The sequence below is a fragment of the Lycorma delicatula genome, chromosome 7, assembly GCF_047948215.1.
Source record: "Lycorma delicatula isolate Av1 chromosome 7, ASM4794821v1, whole genome shotgun sequence".
Taxonomy (NCBI): Eukaryota; Metazoa; Arthropoda; class Insecta; order Hemiptera; family Fulgoridae; genus Lycorma; species Lycorma delicatula.
Window position 1 is genome coordinate 85,096,087 of NC_134461.1, and position 18,280 is coordinate 85,114,366.

An 18,280-nucleotide genomic window follows, 5' to 3' on the forward strand; every position below is an offset into this window, starting at 1 on the left:
TAGCGGGCTGATTTTTTAGATTGCATAATAACTTATCATGAAACTTGGATTTATTATTTTGGGCCGGAATCCAAAGGCCAGAAAATGGAATAAAATCATCCCATTTCGTCCCTCAAGAAAGAAAATTCAAACCTACGCGCCAGTCGATAAAGTGATGCTAACAATGTTTTGGAACTGTAGAGGCCCATATTTGTTGGAATTATTTAAAAGAACTTATAATCGACAGTGAATAATATAGAAATTTTCACTTTCTTTATTTTATATAATGATTTCACTTTCTTTATTAGAAAATAAAGTGAAATCTGCAATAAGGAGGAACGTCTCTGTTCTCTCTCAAAAGTACAATCAAAATACGGAAAGATATTCAAAAGGCAGTTTAGGAGGTGTTGCTACACCAGCAAGATCGCTAATTTACAGTACCGACATGCATCAACAGAACTTTTTTCTTTGGTCTTCTCAAAGAGTTATTACGAGGCATAATTTCGGCATTAATGAGCAGATCAAAAGGGCAATTCAAGAATAGCTCAGACTACGAGGTGAATATTTCTTTACTAGTGAAATAAGAAAGCTCAAAGAAGAATGAAACAGTTACCTAAATGTAGCCAAAGATTGGTTGAAAAGTAGCATTAGTTTAATTTTCATGAGTGGCAGCTCAGGTACAGGTACTGTGGAACTGCAGCAGCCCCTATTCCACTTGATATTATCAATAACATTTGATATAATGATTCCTTTTTTCTTTATAGTTGTACAATATATAATCCTTATGCTTAATGTCAGTAGAAATCCTTCAGATTATGAAAAAGATACAAAAATCTTTGAATAGTACTGTGCGCTGCACAGTTCCAGCGGCGTGGTTTTTGGCTGTTGTGCGCATGCGAACATAGAAAGCTGCACACGAGGCTGCGTGGGAGAGACATCACTGTCGCTTCCGCAGTTTCGACCCTGGTGTACTGGTGGAAGGTAGATTTTTTTTTTATTCCGCGTGTGTATGGAACGTTGCTTGTTCGTCCCCTTTTCTAGTTTAGTCAATAGAAGGAATATGAAAGCCGTTAGGTTGTTTTTTTCAGTAGTAATCAGAATATGAATTTCAGATAAATTATCCCCTTAATTATACTTTTAATACTTCATACATTTTAAGATATTTAAGTTATTTAATCAAAATTAACCCAAATTTTTTTTGCCTGAACATTTTGATCTTATTCGTAATTGTACTCTAAATATTTCATAATTATACGATTAATATTTAAAACAGGAGTGTACTCGTAAATTTCCCAGTACCGGAATGTTGGATTTTGTATTACACCGGCCGCAAGAATACGGTCCACAACCACAGGCTACATGATAATGTCATAAAAAATGTACATTCATTTCTATGTCCACATCGATAAGAAGCAATCTTTTTCGTGTTAAATTTGTAACTTTTTTGTTAATTGTATTTTTATTGACTTATTTGTCGCTTACTTTCTTTTCCTGTTTAGCCTCCGGAACCACCGTAAGTTATTACTTCAGAGGATGAATGAGAATGATATGTTTGAATGTATATGAAGTGCAGTCTTGCACAGTCTCGGGTCGATCATTCCTGAGGTGTGTGGTTAATTGAAACCCAACCATCAAAGAACACCGGTATCCACGATCTAGTATTCAAATCCGTATAAACGTAACTGCCTTTACTAGGATTTGAACCTTACAACTCTTGACTTCAAAATCAATTGATATGCGATGACGAGTTAACCACTAAACTAGCCCGGTGGGCTTTTACTGGTCGCCTACAAATATCCAAAAGCAAAAGACCATTTTCATACGACCTGATTTTTATAATTTGAAGTATATGTTTTGTGTTAAAATAAAACATAGCCAGACTTAAGTTAAAAAAAAAATTATTTGAAAGAACAATTTTTTATTTCTTCTAAAAAGCAGTACTGAAACAGAGTTCCGGCACCAGTGAATTCCTGTTTAAAAACCGTATGGCAGATTTGAAAGAAAAAACTATCAACCCTTTTCCGGTATTTTTCCAAAGCATTCCCAGAAATCGCTATTTCATCAAAACGTTTCATTGTGGAATGAAATTTAAAAAATATAGTTTAAAATTTTTTAAATTGTTGAAAGATGTTTGTTAACAATTTCAGTCACTGATATACAATGAACTATCCATTGTTAATAGAATCTATTATACATAATGAAAATGTTTTTCGTACAATAATTTGAATTTATAAAGCTTTAAATATTAATTGAATAATTTAAATTGAACATTTTCTTAATCCAATCACGATGTTCAAGTTTTACTTGTTTGTATTTCGTTATTTTACGTATACTTTCTCGTGAGTAAGGTATTTTCTCGCGCCGGCCTTCGTGGTGCAAGTGGTAGCGTCCGCCTTTAATCCGGATATTCCAGGTTCGAATTCCGGTTAGGCATGGCATTTTCACACTCGCTACAAATCATTCATCTCATCCTCTGAAACGATACCACCTAATAGTGGTTTCGTAGGTTAAACAAAACAAAACAAAAAATTAATAACTGAAAATGCATATTTATTTTTCATAATTTGTTTAGCATAATTCGATTTTTATTTATCATATTTTTACGCTTATAAAATATTTGTAAAAGTTTTTTAAATGAATTTCTTTTAGTAATTCTACCATCATTTTTTTATTAACGATTTTTTGTTGATTGTCTAAAGTTACTAATTTTGTATTCTTCTTAATAATCGCTAATAGATTTATTTTTGTACATAAAGAATTTTTCTTTAACGGTGTTGTAATTCTAATTTTATCAAGAATTATGATGTATTAATTCCTAAGCACGTGTTAATAAATTTAAAAAAAATTAATTCATATATAAAATTATCTACATAATCATTGTAATAAAATATATTCAGTGTTTTATCATTTGTATATGCAATGGAGTTCATATAAAACATTCTGTCGCAAGTACGTCAAATTTCCGGTTTTAGATAAGAAAGAAAGGATGTTGCACAGCTATAATGATTTTTGAAAATAATATTACTTTCGGTGTGTTTTTTTAAATTTAATTATATTAGAATCATGTGTTCTTTAACAATACTGCAAGGTACAGTGTATTCTTCCAATAAATATAATACTTCCATATTCGTTTTTTTTTTGTACCTCCTTTTCATACTTGTTGAACTGTGACTGCATCAACTGCCCAAATTGAAGACAATCTATGTGATGCAGAGTGTACATTAAATGCATTAATTAATAATTGTTTCAGTTCTAAATAATCAGTACTGTCGGTATTCCGTGATATTATCCATGATATTAAATTGATCATTATTAATTATTATTATTATTATTTTTATTTTTATTTTTTTTTTATTTATTTTTTATTTTTTTTTTAATATTTTTTTTATTTTTTATTTTTTTAAATTTTTTTTTTATTTTTTATTTTTTTAAATTTTTTTTTATTTTTTATTTTTTAAAATTTTTTTTTCATTTTTTATTTTTTAATTTTTTTTTATATTTTTTAAATTTTTATTTAAAAAAAAATTTTTTTTTCAATAATTTTTTTTAATTTCTCTTCAAATTAATAAGTTATCCAGTTTAGAATTTAATATATCTATTTTGACTTTTAAATCTTTATTGTTTTTCGCCTGGCTTTTATAAAGTTCTGCAATTTTTTTTAATTCAATCAAATCTGCTTCAATATCATCTTCTGACTGGTCGTCAGGAATTTCTTCGTTAGATGTGACATTTGGTTTTTCTAACTTTATGTTAGAAAATATACAAGGAAAACACCTTTTCCACATGATTATAATCAAAGAACAACAAATGTACCTTTATTGTGTAACGTGTATGAAGTTAATAAAATAATAATAGAAAATAAATTCAAACTTAAAATGTTGCTGAGCAACATTTTAAATTAATAAAAATAAATCTAATTTACTAATTATTAGCAAATTCTTTATACGTAGCTTGTGGATAAATTCATTAAATATATTTTGAAAATTAGTATATATCAATATTAAAAATATGTAAAATATGTACCGATGAAACGCTAATATATTTTTGCTTAATTTCGCAATTATGAAGAAGAATCTGCTACTGACGTAGAAGTATGTACACTCAGTTTGAGGTAATATAAAAATAAAATTACCCATCAAATTTCAAAGAAAACTAGATTACCTTTTAAATTATTTAATGTTGTTAGATGATATTAAATTATTCTCTTTTCTAATTTTCTAAGTTCATGGTGAAAACGACAAAAGATACCATTTTTTTTTTTTTTAGTTTTTATTGTGAACCTTGACTTCATCATTTGTTACTAAAAAACCAATAGACTGATAGCGTTCCAAGTTTTATACAATTAGCTAATTCTCTTATTTTATAACTTATGAAATCTCAGGCGTTTTTGAATTGTTATTCAAACAACGCACTTTGATAGTGTTACTCATAATTTGTGTAATTTTGGAGCCGGCTCAGTTAAAAATTTTTTTTTTTGTCTTCAGTCATTTGACTGGTTTGATGCAGCTCTCCAAGATTCCCTATCTAGTGCTAGTCGTTTCATTTCAGTATACCCTCTACATCCTACATCCCTAACAATTTGTTTTACATATTCCACACGTGGCCTGCCTACACAATTTTTTCCTTCTACCTGTCCTTCCAATATTAAAGCGACTATTCCAAGATGCCTTAGTATGTGGCCTATAAGTCTGTCTCTTCTTTTAACTATATTTTTCCAAATGCTCCTTTCTTCATCTATTTGCCGCAATACCTCTTCATTTGTCACTTTATCCGCCCATCTGATTTTTAACATTCTCCTACAGCACCATATTTCAAAAGCTTCTAATCTTTTCTTCTCAGATACTCTGATCGTCCAAGTTTCACTTCCATATAAAGCGACACTCCAAACATACACTTTCAAAAATCTTTTCCTGACATTTAAATTAATTTTTGATGTAAACAAATTATATTTCTTACTGAAGGCTCGTTTAGCTTGTGCTATTCGGCATTTTATATCGTTCCTGCTTCGTCCATCTTTAGTAATTCTACTTCCCAAATAACAAAATTCTTCTACCTCCATAATATTTTCTCCTCCTATTTTCACATTCAGTGGTCCATCTTTGTTATTTCTACTACATTTCATTAATTTTGATTTGTTCTTGTTTATTTTCATGTGATAGTTCTTGCGTAGGACTTCATCTATGCCGTTCATTGTTTCTTCTAAATCCTTTTTACTCTCGGCTAGAATTACTGTATCATCAGCAAATCGTAGCATCTTTATCTTTTCACCTTGTACTGTTAGTCCGAATCTAAATTGTTCTTTAACATCATTAACTGCTAGTTCCATATAAAGATTAAAAAGTAACGGGGATAGGGAATTTTCCTTGTCGGACTCCCTTTCTTATTACGGCTTCTTTCTTATGTTCTTCGATTATTACTGTTGCTGTTTGGTTCCTGTACATGTTAGCAATTGTTCTTCTATACCCAATTGTTCTGTATTTGAACCTTTTTTTTACCCAATTTTTTTAAAATGCTTAACATTTTATTCCAGTCTACGTTATCGAATGCCTTTTCTAGGTCTATAAACGCCAAGTATGTTGGTTTGTTTTTCTTTAATCTTCCTTCTACTATTAATCTGAGGCCTAAAATTGCTTCCCTTATCCCTATACTTTTCCTGAAACCAAATTGGTCTTCTCCTAACACTTCCACCACTCTCCTCTCAATTCTTCTGTATAGAATTCTAGTTAAAATTTTTGATGCATGACTAGTTAAACTAATTGTTCTGTATTCTTCACATTTATCTCCCCCTGCTTTCTTTGGTATCATTACTATAACACTTTTTTTGAAATCTGACGGAAATTCCCCTTTTTCATAAATATTACACACCAATTTGTATAATCTATCAATCGCGTCCTCACCTGCACTGCGCAGTAATTCTACAGGTATTCCGTTTATTCTAGGGGCCTTTCTACCATTTAAATCTTTTAATGCTCTCTTAAATTCAGATCTCAGTATTGTTTCTCCCATTTCATCCTCCTCAACTTCCTCTTCTTCCTCTATAACACCATTTTCTAATTCATTTCCTCCGTATAACTCTTCAATATATTCCACCCATCTATCAACTTTACCTTTCGTATTATATATTGGTGTACCATCTTTGTTTAATACATTATTACATTTTAATTTATGTACCCCAAAATTTTCCTTAACTTTCCTGTATGCTCCGTCTATTTTAGCAATGTTCATTTCTCTTTCCACTTCTGAACACTTTTCTTTAATCCACTCTTCTTTCGTCAGTTTGCACTTCCTGTTTATAGCATTTCTTTATTGCCGATAGTTCCTTTTACTTTCTTCATCATTAGCATTCTTATATTTTCTACGTTCATCCATCAGCTGCAATATATCGTCTGAAACCCAAGGTTTTCTACCAGTTCTCTTTATTCCGCCTAGGTTTGCTTCTTCTGATTTAAGAATTTCCTTTTTAACATTCTCTCATTCTTTTCTACATTTTCTACCTTATCTTTTTTACTCAGACCTCTTGCGATGTCCTCCTCAAAAATCTTCTTTACCTCCTCTTCCTCAAGCTTCTCTAAATTCCACCGATTCATCTGACACCTTTTCTTCAGGTTTTTAAACCCCAATCTACATTTCATTATCACCAAATTATGGTCGCTATCAATGTCTGCTCCAGGGTAAGTTTTGCAGTCAACGAGTTGATTTCTAAATCTTTGCTTAACCATGATATAACCTATCTGATACCTTGCAATATCGCCTGGCTTTTTCCAAGTGTATATTCTTCTATTATGATTTTTAAATTCGGTGTTGGCAATTACTACATTATACTTCATGCAAAACTCTATAAGTCGGTCCCCTCTTTCATTCCTTTTGCCCAGCCCGTATTCACCCACTATATTTCCTTCCTTGCCTTTTCCAATGCTTGCATTCCAATCTCCAACTATTATTAAATTTTCATCTCCTTTTACGTGTTTAATTGCTTCATCAATCTCTTCGTATACACACTCTACCTCATCATCATCATCGGCGCTTGTAGGCATATAGACGTTAACAATCGTTGTCAGTTTAGGTTTTGATTTTATCCTTATTACAGTGATTCTATCGTTATGCGTCTTGAAATACTCCACTCTCCTCCCTATCTTCTTGTTCATCACGAAACCTACTCCTGCCTGCCCATTATTTGACACTGAGTTAATTACTATTTTTACTATATTTTCTTTAAACCATAATTCTCTTGACCTTCTGATATGTGCAGTAGCAATAATATAAAGTCATTTACTTTCGCTTCATTAATTTTGACTTCTGGAAGAATCGATTCCACTTTTTTGAAATGTGATGTTATTTTAAGAATTTTAAATTGAGTCAGTGTGCCTTTGTAAATAGGACTAACAATGTAATACTCACTGGCATACTTCTTAATGGTGTATTTTTGGATGATCCATTTTAATTTTTTTGTCACTGGTTCTTTGAAAATATGGATGACCAATTTTTTTTAGTAAATCTAGTGCATGGCTAACATTAAAATTATTGGAAAATTGCCGTATTCACAAATAATATCAATATAGTTTTGTAAATTTTCAGTTATTTCAACTTTTTTCATTTTTTGATAATGTAATCCAAGTTATACTTACAAACACAATAGGAGTGATCTCATACAAAATATATGTGTTCAGTCTGCAAAGTAATCTGTTTTAATGGTCAAGATAAAAAATATTTACTACCAGTGACATCTGAAGATAAAATGAAAATCATTTTTTCATTCATTATTTTGAGGATGCAATCATAAGTTATTGAACATATAGCATTTGAATTTTCTTTGCCTCTGTTTTGAGAACCAGTACATCAGTATATGTAACTGTTATTTGTCTTTATGACAGCTCAGTTAAAAATATATAGCTAAAATAGACGCTTGTAAATCTGACAATTTTACTTTAACTTTTGGCAGTTGTCTATACTGTGCAAAATAATACTCAACAAGTAAAAAATTATTTTTAAACTAAAATATTTTTTTGCTCTTATAAACTTCTGTTTATGGATATCATAATCATATCTATATTTATTATTTTTATCTTTCTGCTAAAGTAATTGGAATTTATGGCAAAAATCATAAATATCACTTCTTGCTTTGGGAAAATTAAATAAGGTGCGTGCATGTGTGTGTAGTCAGGATTATCAAAATAAACACTTTTAATTTATTTAAATAATAATGGCTGTTTATGTAAATTCAATAAGTCATACTACACTACTCTATCAAAGAAGGGCAATATTAGATCTCATTACAAACAGAACTTTGTAATAGAAGAGAATGGAAATTCCGTACAAGAAACTTGGAATAGAAAGGAATTTTGAAGTGTTCATTTTTTCACTAGTAGATAGCAGTTAGATCTGTCATATACTTTTACTGAAAAAGGGCAGTTTTGCCATATATTCTATCCAACTTCTCAGTTTTAAATTAAATTGACATAATTGTGTTAATTTTTGTTTTTGTTGAAAACAGTTTGAAATTTATGTGTATTTCTTGAAAAAATTTAAGATTTTACTTATATTGTAAATTTTCACTCGTTTTATTAATATATAACAGAGCTGTAAAAAATGAAATGTGAATCAGTTTCATACTAAACACTTTAAATATAAAAACAATACTCATTTTAACTTATTAAGTTTACTATATATATTTCCTTCATACAGTGGTTCCCAAACTTTTCTGAGCTGTTTAATTGAAAACTTTTTTCAATTAAAATATTTCCATGGTGCCCTACCGTAAGTAAAAGTATGACTACTTGTAAGTAAGAGACAAAAATGAGTATTTAACAACTTCATTATTTAACATTTTTTTTACTTTATTAACATTAAATAATAATTATAAATGTCTTGGTTCAAATAATTATGAAGCTTTTACAATATTTCACGGTGCCCCTGAGAAGAGGCTGCTGCTCCCGGGGCACCATGGCACACAGTTTGGGAATCACTGCCTTCATATGTTTAGTTAACTGAATTTTGTTCAGATATAAAAATTAGTTTTTTATTGGAAGAACAATAACAACAGTGATTAAGATATGGTAATAATCAATAAGAAAAGCTAACTAAGGTTATCTATTGCTGATTCTGTTTTTTATTATGTAAATAATCATTTCACTAAGGTATTTTATAATATATAAATCTGTCATAGATAACAGAAAGAATTATTACTTTAAAGAAACCTTTTTACACAAATTTCATTTAATTGTTTGTTTGTTAAATAGGAGAGAGATGCTGGTCAAGAAAAAATACAGGAATTATTTGAAGAGAATGCTCAATTAACAATATTAAGTAAATCTACTACAAATTATTCTAATTACAATAATTCTGCTAATGATTCTGATCATTACGAGGATGCTGAAACTGGTAAATATTTTTTTCTTAAAAAAGTAAAACTAACTGTTCAATGGTAATATGTATAAGGACCAAAAGGATTATATAATTTTATTAACTAAATATAATTTTGAAATAGATTATCTTGTTCAGTGGGAATTAGCTATTAAATATAAACTGTATGGTGGCTATAACCACTTTTAATCAAATATCACAGTGGTTTTGTTTTTCTGTTGAATTTTAAGAATATGTATTCAAGCTAATAATCAAATACTATGGTTATCATAGCACAGAAATTTTCATTAGTATATGAGTAAGTAATTCTTGGAAAATCACAGTTGTGATTTCCAAGAATTTTAATTGAAATATTATTTTTCCTTCAAAACTGTTTTTACTATTTTTCTTTTAATATTGAAATTTTTTTATATATTGCAATAGTGTTATTAAAATTTTTTTTAAAAGTTCTCCACATTCAAACCAACCATCAGAATTTTTTTAAAAATACGTAAGTAGCATATAAAACTGCACTCTGAAATATAGTTAAAACAGTTTTTTTTATAATCTTTTAACATAGTTATGAATATTAAGATTGTAAAAGCATTGCAGAAATTTTTTATCACAACGCAATCATTTTATCCTTGGATCAGAAACCATTGTGAAATTTTTCACAAGTTGTAACTTGAAAATAAAGTGTTTCCAGAGCCATATTTATATGACTTTTTCTTTACTTTGACTTGTAGAACATTCTCTTAAAATTCTTTCTGCTTCTTCATGAGAGTGTATGTGTGTGTGTGTATTTATTTATTTACACGCGCGTGTGCCCATGCAGACACACATTTGTATAGACATATGTAGATTATTATAATGTTAAATGCACATGGATTATGCCAGTATAGATTACCTTGCCTTTAAGAATTCATGTAACTTTTCCTGGTATACAATATTTTTGTTGAAAAAGTGTTGAGCATGATGTTACTAAAAAGAAATAACATTCTAATGACTAATTTATTTTCTGTTAAAATTTGCTTACTAATTTTGAAATTTATTTTCAGTATCGAGTTCAATTTCTACCACCAGAAGTTAAAATCTAAGTATTAGAATCTATTGTTAGATTGCCAACTTTTATTGATTTTATTTTTTTTTTTTTATGAAAATGTTTTATATACTGATGTTTTTTTTAGCGTTATTGTTTTACCTTTTGTTTTTAGGTTCGGGTGATAATAGTCTGTCAGAACAGTTGACCAGCAGTGCACAAGCTCGTGCATTGCGACTTGAATTAGAAAATAGGCGATTAGCATCAACTGTTGAAAGTTTACAGGAAGCTGCTCTTCATCAAACCAACAAACAAATACTTGATTTAGAGAAAGATAAAAAGAAGTTATTTTTACAGGTGTGTATGTATTTTGATTTTCAGTATAAAGAGTGATTCACCAGTAATAGTTTAATATTTAAAGGTTCATTTTTTGGATGTTAATAATTGAGAATGTAATAGAAATATTGCAGTACAACAAAACAAAAATATTTGCCACTTTTCTCAAAAGTCTTTCAACTTTTCAATCAAATTATCGTTTGTCACCAATAACTGGCTACTGTGGTCTTCATCATGAATATTTACCCTTCTCAAAGTAAATGACACTTCTGTCTTACTTTAGTATCACTCATGATATTCAGGCCATAAAAGTCACAAATTTGCCTTGAGTTTTAGCTACAAATTTTTTTTTTGCCATAATTACTTCTCATACTTTTCACTCTTTGGGATTATGGAATTGTATTATTACTCATTATAAATATTACCAGCCTCTGTGGTTCAAATCCTAGTCAGGCTATAGGCATGGCATTTTCATATAAAAAATTGCCAATTCATCTCATCCACTGAAGCAATACATTAGTATTGCTTCAATGATTGATTCAGTTCTGGGACCACCACCGGAAGCTAAAAAAAAAAAAATAGTCTCCCTTTGTAATGCCCTATTTTATTTAACTATTTCCCAAAATATGTATATCGGCATAAAATAAAAATTAAATTAAAGCCTGTAATATCAAGTTAAAAGATAAAATCACATTACATCACATCACTTCCACATGTGCCCCACCAGTCACTTGAAGAATATCCAGCCAATAGGCGATTTCTTGCCATTTTCATCGCAGCATTTCTGGTGTGATAGTTGAAATGGCATTCTGAACGCTCTCATGCAGCTCCTGGATGTTTGCTACTTTTGTTGTATACATCCTGACTTTGACGTAACCCCAGAAGAAGTCCAGAGGGGTTGTTATGTCTGGCAATCTGGAGAACAGGGAATTAAACCATCTCTTCCAATCCATCTACCAGAAAACTGTCTCATCCAGCCTTTCCCTTGCCTCAAGAAGCCAGTGTATTCTTGCTGAAAAATGATATTAGAATGCCTAACCTCAATTTGAGGGAACACAAACTGCTTCAATATGTTAAGATTCCATTGTAGTTCTTTTTTGTGCACTTCTGTTTAGTAAATTATTTAATATGCCTTTATCATCTAATATATTTCCTAAATTATGGAAAACTAGTTTTATTAAACGATTATTTCAAAGTGGTGATAATACAAATTTTAATAACTACTGACAAATACAATGTATTTACTAAATTATTTGACAAGTTAACATACAGTAATTAATGAGACAAATTGATGTAGAGAAAAAATCATTTATTCAATGACAACGAAACTGATTTTTCGACATGGTCTCCAGCAACATTTAGATACTTGTCTTGTCCCACCGTTCTGTGATCTTTCTGATTCCTGCCGCATAGACTTTACCTTGCTATTTGAACCATTCATGTACCTCTTTTTTTGACCACTTCATTGTTTTCAAACTTCTTGCCACGTAAAAATTCTTTGAGCGGGTCGAACAAATGAAAATCGGATTGGGTGAGGTCTGGGCTGTAAGGAGGATGTGGCAACACCTCCCAACCCAAGTTCTCGAGCATTTCTCCCCTTATCTGACAATGTGGTGGCACATGTTGTCATGCAAGAGAGTTACACCTTCTGAGAGAGCAGCCTGATGTTTTTGCCTTATTTCTCACTTTCTGTTTGAGCTTGTTAGAATAGCTTTCACTGTTATGTTATTCTTCTAAATAGTCACTAAAAATTTAATCTTGCAAATCCCAGAAGACCATCAAAATCACTTTACTGGCTGACACATGAGTTTTGAATATTTATTTTGGTGGGTGAATTCAGATGTTTCCATTCAAAACTTTGCCATTTGGATTTGGGCTCGAAATGATGTATCCATGTTTCTTACATAGAAAGTTGTTACATTACCTTCTGCTTCGAACCATTCTTTGAGCTCAGAACAAATGTAGATCCGGGTGTCTTTATGGGCTTGAGTCAACTGTCTTGAAATCCACCTCGAACACTTTTTGCGATAATTCAGCATGTCATGAATGATGGATTGCGTGGTTCCAACACTAATATCACACAGACTAGTGATTTGGGAAATTTTGATTCAGCTGTCTTGGCGAATAAGATCATTTATGCAAATTTTGCAACGTGGTAGTCAAAACTTGAACTGGTCTTCCAGAGTGACAGAGATCAGTCACACTTGTTCTGCCCACATTAAACTGTTTGACCTACTTTTATACGTTACTGCAGTTTAAAACAATTTTTACCATACTGTTTCAACAATGAGAACTGCAGTTTAAACACTTTTTACTATAAAGTAAGTAAATTTCTGCCAGTAATGAGTAATTCCATAAGTAATGAGTAAATTTCTGCCGGTTTCACATTTTCTAATACAAAAATCTTATCACTGAATGTTTCTCTTCTGGTATACACTTTCAAGTGAAGCTGGCATTCTGAAATCAACAAGAGAGGTTATGTTTAGATAAATTATGATCAAACAGCCGATTAATGTGTTCCCAGCATTGCCAACTTGACTCAAAAAGTTTTATTGTCATTGTATGAACTATTTTTTCTATACATCAATTTGTCTTTTTAATTATTGAACGTCCCTCGAATAATAAAATTATGCCCTTTAATTGCTAGAAATATCAAACTCAACAGCTTCCTTGATAGTAAATCAATTCAAACAAATGTTACTATATATTTAGAACATATTAGTGAATCTTTAAATAATGGTTACATAATTGATTCACTTTATACTGACTTCTGTCAGAGCATGATGTTTTCAACATTGATTTGTTTGTTAGAAAACTAGCAGCATTTGGTTTCAACAGTTTGTTGTTATTATTATGATTTAAGTTGTTTCTCAATGATAGAATCCAATATGTTAGTCAATAATAATATATCAAAACCAATTAATGTAATCTCAAAGACTGGTTTGATTTATATAATTCTTCATTAAAATACAATCAAAATCAAGTTTAAAAATTTGTTAGGTAAATTTATTACAGTTTTATATTTAATAAGTACTATCTTAAAGTGTCTGTCTTATTATAAATAATTTTTTTTTGGGCCAAGGGATATTATCCTGTTTATTTGAAATAAATAAATAATGTAAATAAAAATTAAAAGAACTGGCCACTGAATAATTCTTAGCTTATCTTGCACTTCAAAGTTTTTAGAATTTTTGTGATTACTGAAACAATCTGGTATAAACATTTACGAGTGGCTAGGGGCCGCCTGGGTGTTTAATTTGTCAAGATAGGCATTTTGGCATCAAGCCCCAGTTAGTAGAAATATTTGCTGTTAGGAGCGAATGGATGTATGAAGAACTATGATGGAGCCGCAGTGTGGGAGGGTGTAGGCATTGAACTCGCTCCCAAAAGCAGAACAAAACAGGACAGACAGAGATAGGGTATGTTTTCATTAGAGGCTTATTAAATTTGTGAATCTGTTTCTTGGTTTTTAAGTAAATTAAGAGGACTTGAGTAAATTCAATTGTAGGACAAAATTGATGTTATGATGAACACTTGTTTTGTTGGTGTGAGGATAGTATTTTTGGTATTTAAAGACTCAATCAAGTAATGATCTGAGGGCGCAGTCTAATTGAAGTTTGGTATGGAAAGAGTTTTTGTGTGAAACATTTGATATTAGAGGAAGGCGTGGGGATCATGCTTCTGCAAATCTATTAATTTGATAGTTGAGGGTTGTAAGTTATGGTAGGTGGTCATGGTTGGAAGAGTCCATGCCGTAGCGTTGTGTAAATTCACAGATGGAAATGTCTGCCAAGGCATTTGCATTTGTGGCATTCTGACTGAGGCCGAACTAATGACTGTGCTATGTTATCAGGTTTAGAGGGTCTAAAAGACAACCAGTAAAGCCCATCAGGGCTAGGAGGGGGTGTTTTGGGAACCAGGATCGTCACAAGGCAGGTGTCTTCCCTTATGGCAGGGTTAGGATGTTGCATTTATTTGATTGAGGATTTGTGGTAATGTATTAATTTTTTTTACTGATATTACTTGCATCTGTAGAGTTGACTTAAGATTATTTACAGGGAAATTAAGTGATTCTGATTTTAGTTCCTTGATGTATTATTCATCAATTTTATTCATTCTCAACTATAAAATTGTGTTTTGTCTTCTTTTAAATTTATATATTCTTTTAATTAATTATAATCTAAAAGAAAAGAAACAAAATATTGTTACATTATTTTAATAGTTAGTTGTGTTCATGTATGTATGAATTATACATTTATGTGTATAACACAGTAAAAAACTTGTAGATAATTGACTTAAAATATTCAACTAAAGTATATATGTAATATTTTAATTGAAAAGAAATGAGTCATATTTGCTTTGTAAATTTTGAGCAGCATTGACTGACAAGTTCATTGTCCTTTAATAAATTGATCTGTGAGAAATAATTTCTAAACATGGCCTTTTTGTTATTTAAATAACTGTTTGTTTTACCACATTCTTTGTAATAAAAGAAAAAAAAAATATTTTTATTTTATAAATTTAAAACTAGATTTAGCTCAATGTAATTTTATTGTAAAAATAATAGAAAATATATCTTTTTAATTTAAGTTATTTAATTTTGGATTGTATTATGAAAAAATAAACTTTTTTTTTAGGTTGAAGATTTAGAAGAAAACAAACGCAAATTGCTGCAACATAATTCTGAATTAGAAACTACTGTTAAAAATGCCCAACGAGATACTAAAAAGATGCAAGAATTACGCGATACACTTCAGTTACAATTACAAGTAAGTTGTAATTTTTTGTTGTCTGCCAACATTTGATTAAAACTAATTTGTTTAATTTACCACTGACTTATAACTTTGCATCTTAATACATTTTTGCCTATGTAATCCTTTACCTTTTCTGTTCTTCACCTTTCTTTGTGAAAGGTGAAATACCTTCTTTTGGTATTTAATTTCAGTAATTCTCTTAAGAAGTAGAAAGTTCAGTTTCTATTTTTAGAGTCTTGAATTATATTTTAAACCTCTGTTTCTTTTGATTTCCCTGAATTGCCCTTTGTAGTTAAAACTCTTCATAAGCTTTGTTGTCTGGATACAGTGTTGTTCAGTTGCCCCTTATCAAATCACATTTTCCATTTCTTAGGTGTTTCCACCTCTTCTTTGGCTTTCTTGTCCCTGGAAAATGCATACTACATTCTTGGAGATGTATTGTATCATACTTCAATCAATTGGTCCTATTTAATTGAATCTGTGGCTGTTTTATTTTATACAGAAATGTTTAAAAAAGATTTAAAAGCTGATAGAAATAGATTTTGAAGAAACTAATACAGAATTCCAGTACAAAGGTGAGAATGACAATGTTGATGTAGATGAAAAACAAACATATTTTTGTCATAAATTTGTTAAATGAAATTTTGTGTTTAGCAAGATTTACTTGTCAGATAATTTTTTTGTATTAGATGTAGCCTTAGACTGCTTTTTCTATGTTTGTGATCTTAAATAAATTAAATTTAATAATTAAACATTAACTTTTTAGATTATTAGTTATAGTGCTTCAGAAATAAAAAATAGAAAAAATTTTTGTTAATTTTTAGTTATGGTTGTCTGCAAAATTCATGTTATCAATTAATGTCACAAAATAAGTAAGGAAGATTCATGGGTATTACAACAGTTATGTGTTTTGTGGAATCATCATCATTATCACATGATTTCCCCTTATCCTGTTAATATATTGGGTTGAGCTACTGATCAGGACCTCTATTTAATTATGCCCCTCTGTCATTCTTCCTTGAAAACTTAGTTTTTTTCAAGTCTTCATTTTCTTGATCTTTCAATCTCTGTGCAGGTCTTATTTGTGTTATGCATAAATTAAAGTTTTTTTTTTTTTTTTTTTTTTTTTTTTTTTTTGTTTTTTTTTTTACTTGCTTTCTTTTTAAGAATCCAAACCGTTATAGTCTACATATGAGCCGGAAAATAACTATTAGGAAAACAATTTATCTATACTTAATAATTTTGTATATAAAAGGTATAGATTTTGTTTTGCTGTACTGTTGAGGATTGTACTCCCTTTTTTCATATCATAGAAATCTCATTTTCTGTCATAAGTTTTAGAAAATATCTGAGTAGGTAGTTGTTTAGTAATAGTCTTTTGATGGGGGTCCTGCCCAGTTGTTATCAAATGCTAATCATTGTATGTTAGAGTTACTAAATTTTAATCATTTTCATCTTCATTTATCTAATTTATTAATTACTGTACAGTACTATATACTTCTGAAAGAATATACAAATAAGGAATCTGTTGTGCTCTATAACTTCGTAAAACTTAGACATAGTAAATAACTTAGTAAAACTCTGCTCTAAGACTTAGTAAAACATTCGGGTGTTGTATAGAGTTGTTAGTTGAATCTGTAAGGATCAAATCAGTGTTTGAGTTTTTAAAAAGTTTTAAAATTTTAAAAATTAAAAAAAAATACTTATAATTCCAGATCAAAAGTGATGAAGCAGAAAGTATATTAAGGGAAAAACTAAGAATGGAGAGGAGAATTGAAGAATTAGAAGTTGCACTGGAAACAGCTAAACAGCAAGCTGATAGGGTACCAGAATTGGAAGAGGCTCAAAATAGGGTTGCCAGCATGGAACGTGATATTAACCGGTTAAAAGATGCTCTAGAGGTATGATAATTTATTTATTTATTCATTAAAATGATTTATTTATTATTTTATTAATGTTAGTTCTCGAATATATAATTTAAATAAAAACAAATTTAAAATAATTTTTAAATTTTATAACTGTTTTTAACTTTACAGGCTAAAGCAGTGTCACTTGATAAATTATCATGTGAGATTGAAGTTGTTATTAAAGAAAAATCACAGCTCAATAAACAGTTTGAAGAAGCCACCAGCCAAATAGCTAGGTATTTTTTAATTTATGTATTAGATACTCATTAATTGTTAATATAACTTAACTTGGATATTTTCTGTTATAGAAATGGATTTTTTTTATTATGTATAAACAAAGATAATGAATGGCCATGCTTATTTATATAAATCTATTATCATCCCTTCTTTCATAGAAAAAAATCTTTATTTTAATTCTATAGTTAACTTATAACTTTTAACATACTCCCATTTTAAAATTTCTATTTTATTATTTGTTTATGTTAATATTTTGTATTCATGATCTTTATTGTTTTCATTTCTTTTTGAAGATTACAACAATTGCAGTATGAATCTAGAGAGTTGGAAAGTAGATCAGCTGTTGACAGAGCCGCATTGAGTGCATTACAGAGTGAGCTAGTTATGGAAAAATTAAATACTCAGAAATTAAAGAACAGTTTAGATAGACTGGGTTTGGCGTTTGATCATCTATCTGATCCTGATAATGCTTTGGACAGGTACTTTTAATATAATTAAATTACTTTTTATTTCAGGTTAACAGCTTTTTTTATTTACATTACAATAACATTTATTATTTGAACAACTTTAGTACTACTTAAGAAAAATATAAATCTAAAACTAAATATATTTTCCAGTTGTTAAAGATTGTCATCAGTGGATAAAGAGGCATTAGTAAAATTAATTAAATAAAATAAATTTCATTAATA

The 18,280-nt window shown here is 29.8% G+C and overlaps 1 protein-coding gene across 4 annotated transcripts in view; it reads left to right on the plus strand.

Annotated features, from left to right (window-relative positions):
* Window positions 1–18,280, plus strand: part of LOC142328094 (uncharacterized) — a 75,221-nt gene that overhangs the window by 38,137 nt on the left and 18,804 nt on the right. For all 4 annotated transcript variants that reach the window (XR_012757185.1, XR_012757186.1, XM_075371585.1 and 1 more), the window contains exons 11-16: window positions 9,216–9,357; window positions 10,533–10,714; window positions 15,331–15,462; window positions 17,163–17,348; window positions 17,484–17,590; window positions 17,885–18,070. Coding sequence is in view for 2 of the 4 variants with exons in the window: in XM_075371585.1 (XP_075227700.1) it covers window positions 9,216–9,357; window positions 10,533–10,714; window positions 15,331–15,462; window positions 17,163–17,348; window positions 17,484–17,590; window positions 17,885–18,070 (935 nt within the window). In the remaining 2 variants the exon portion in view is untranslated. The remainder of the gene's footprint in view (window positions 1–9,215; window positions 9,358–10,532; window positions 10,715–15,330; window positions 15,463–17,162; window positions 17,349–17,483; window positions 17,591–17,884; window positions 18,071–18,280) is intronic.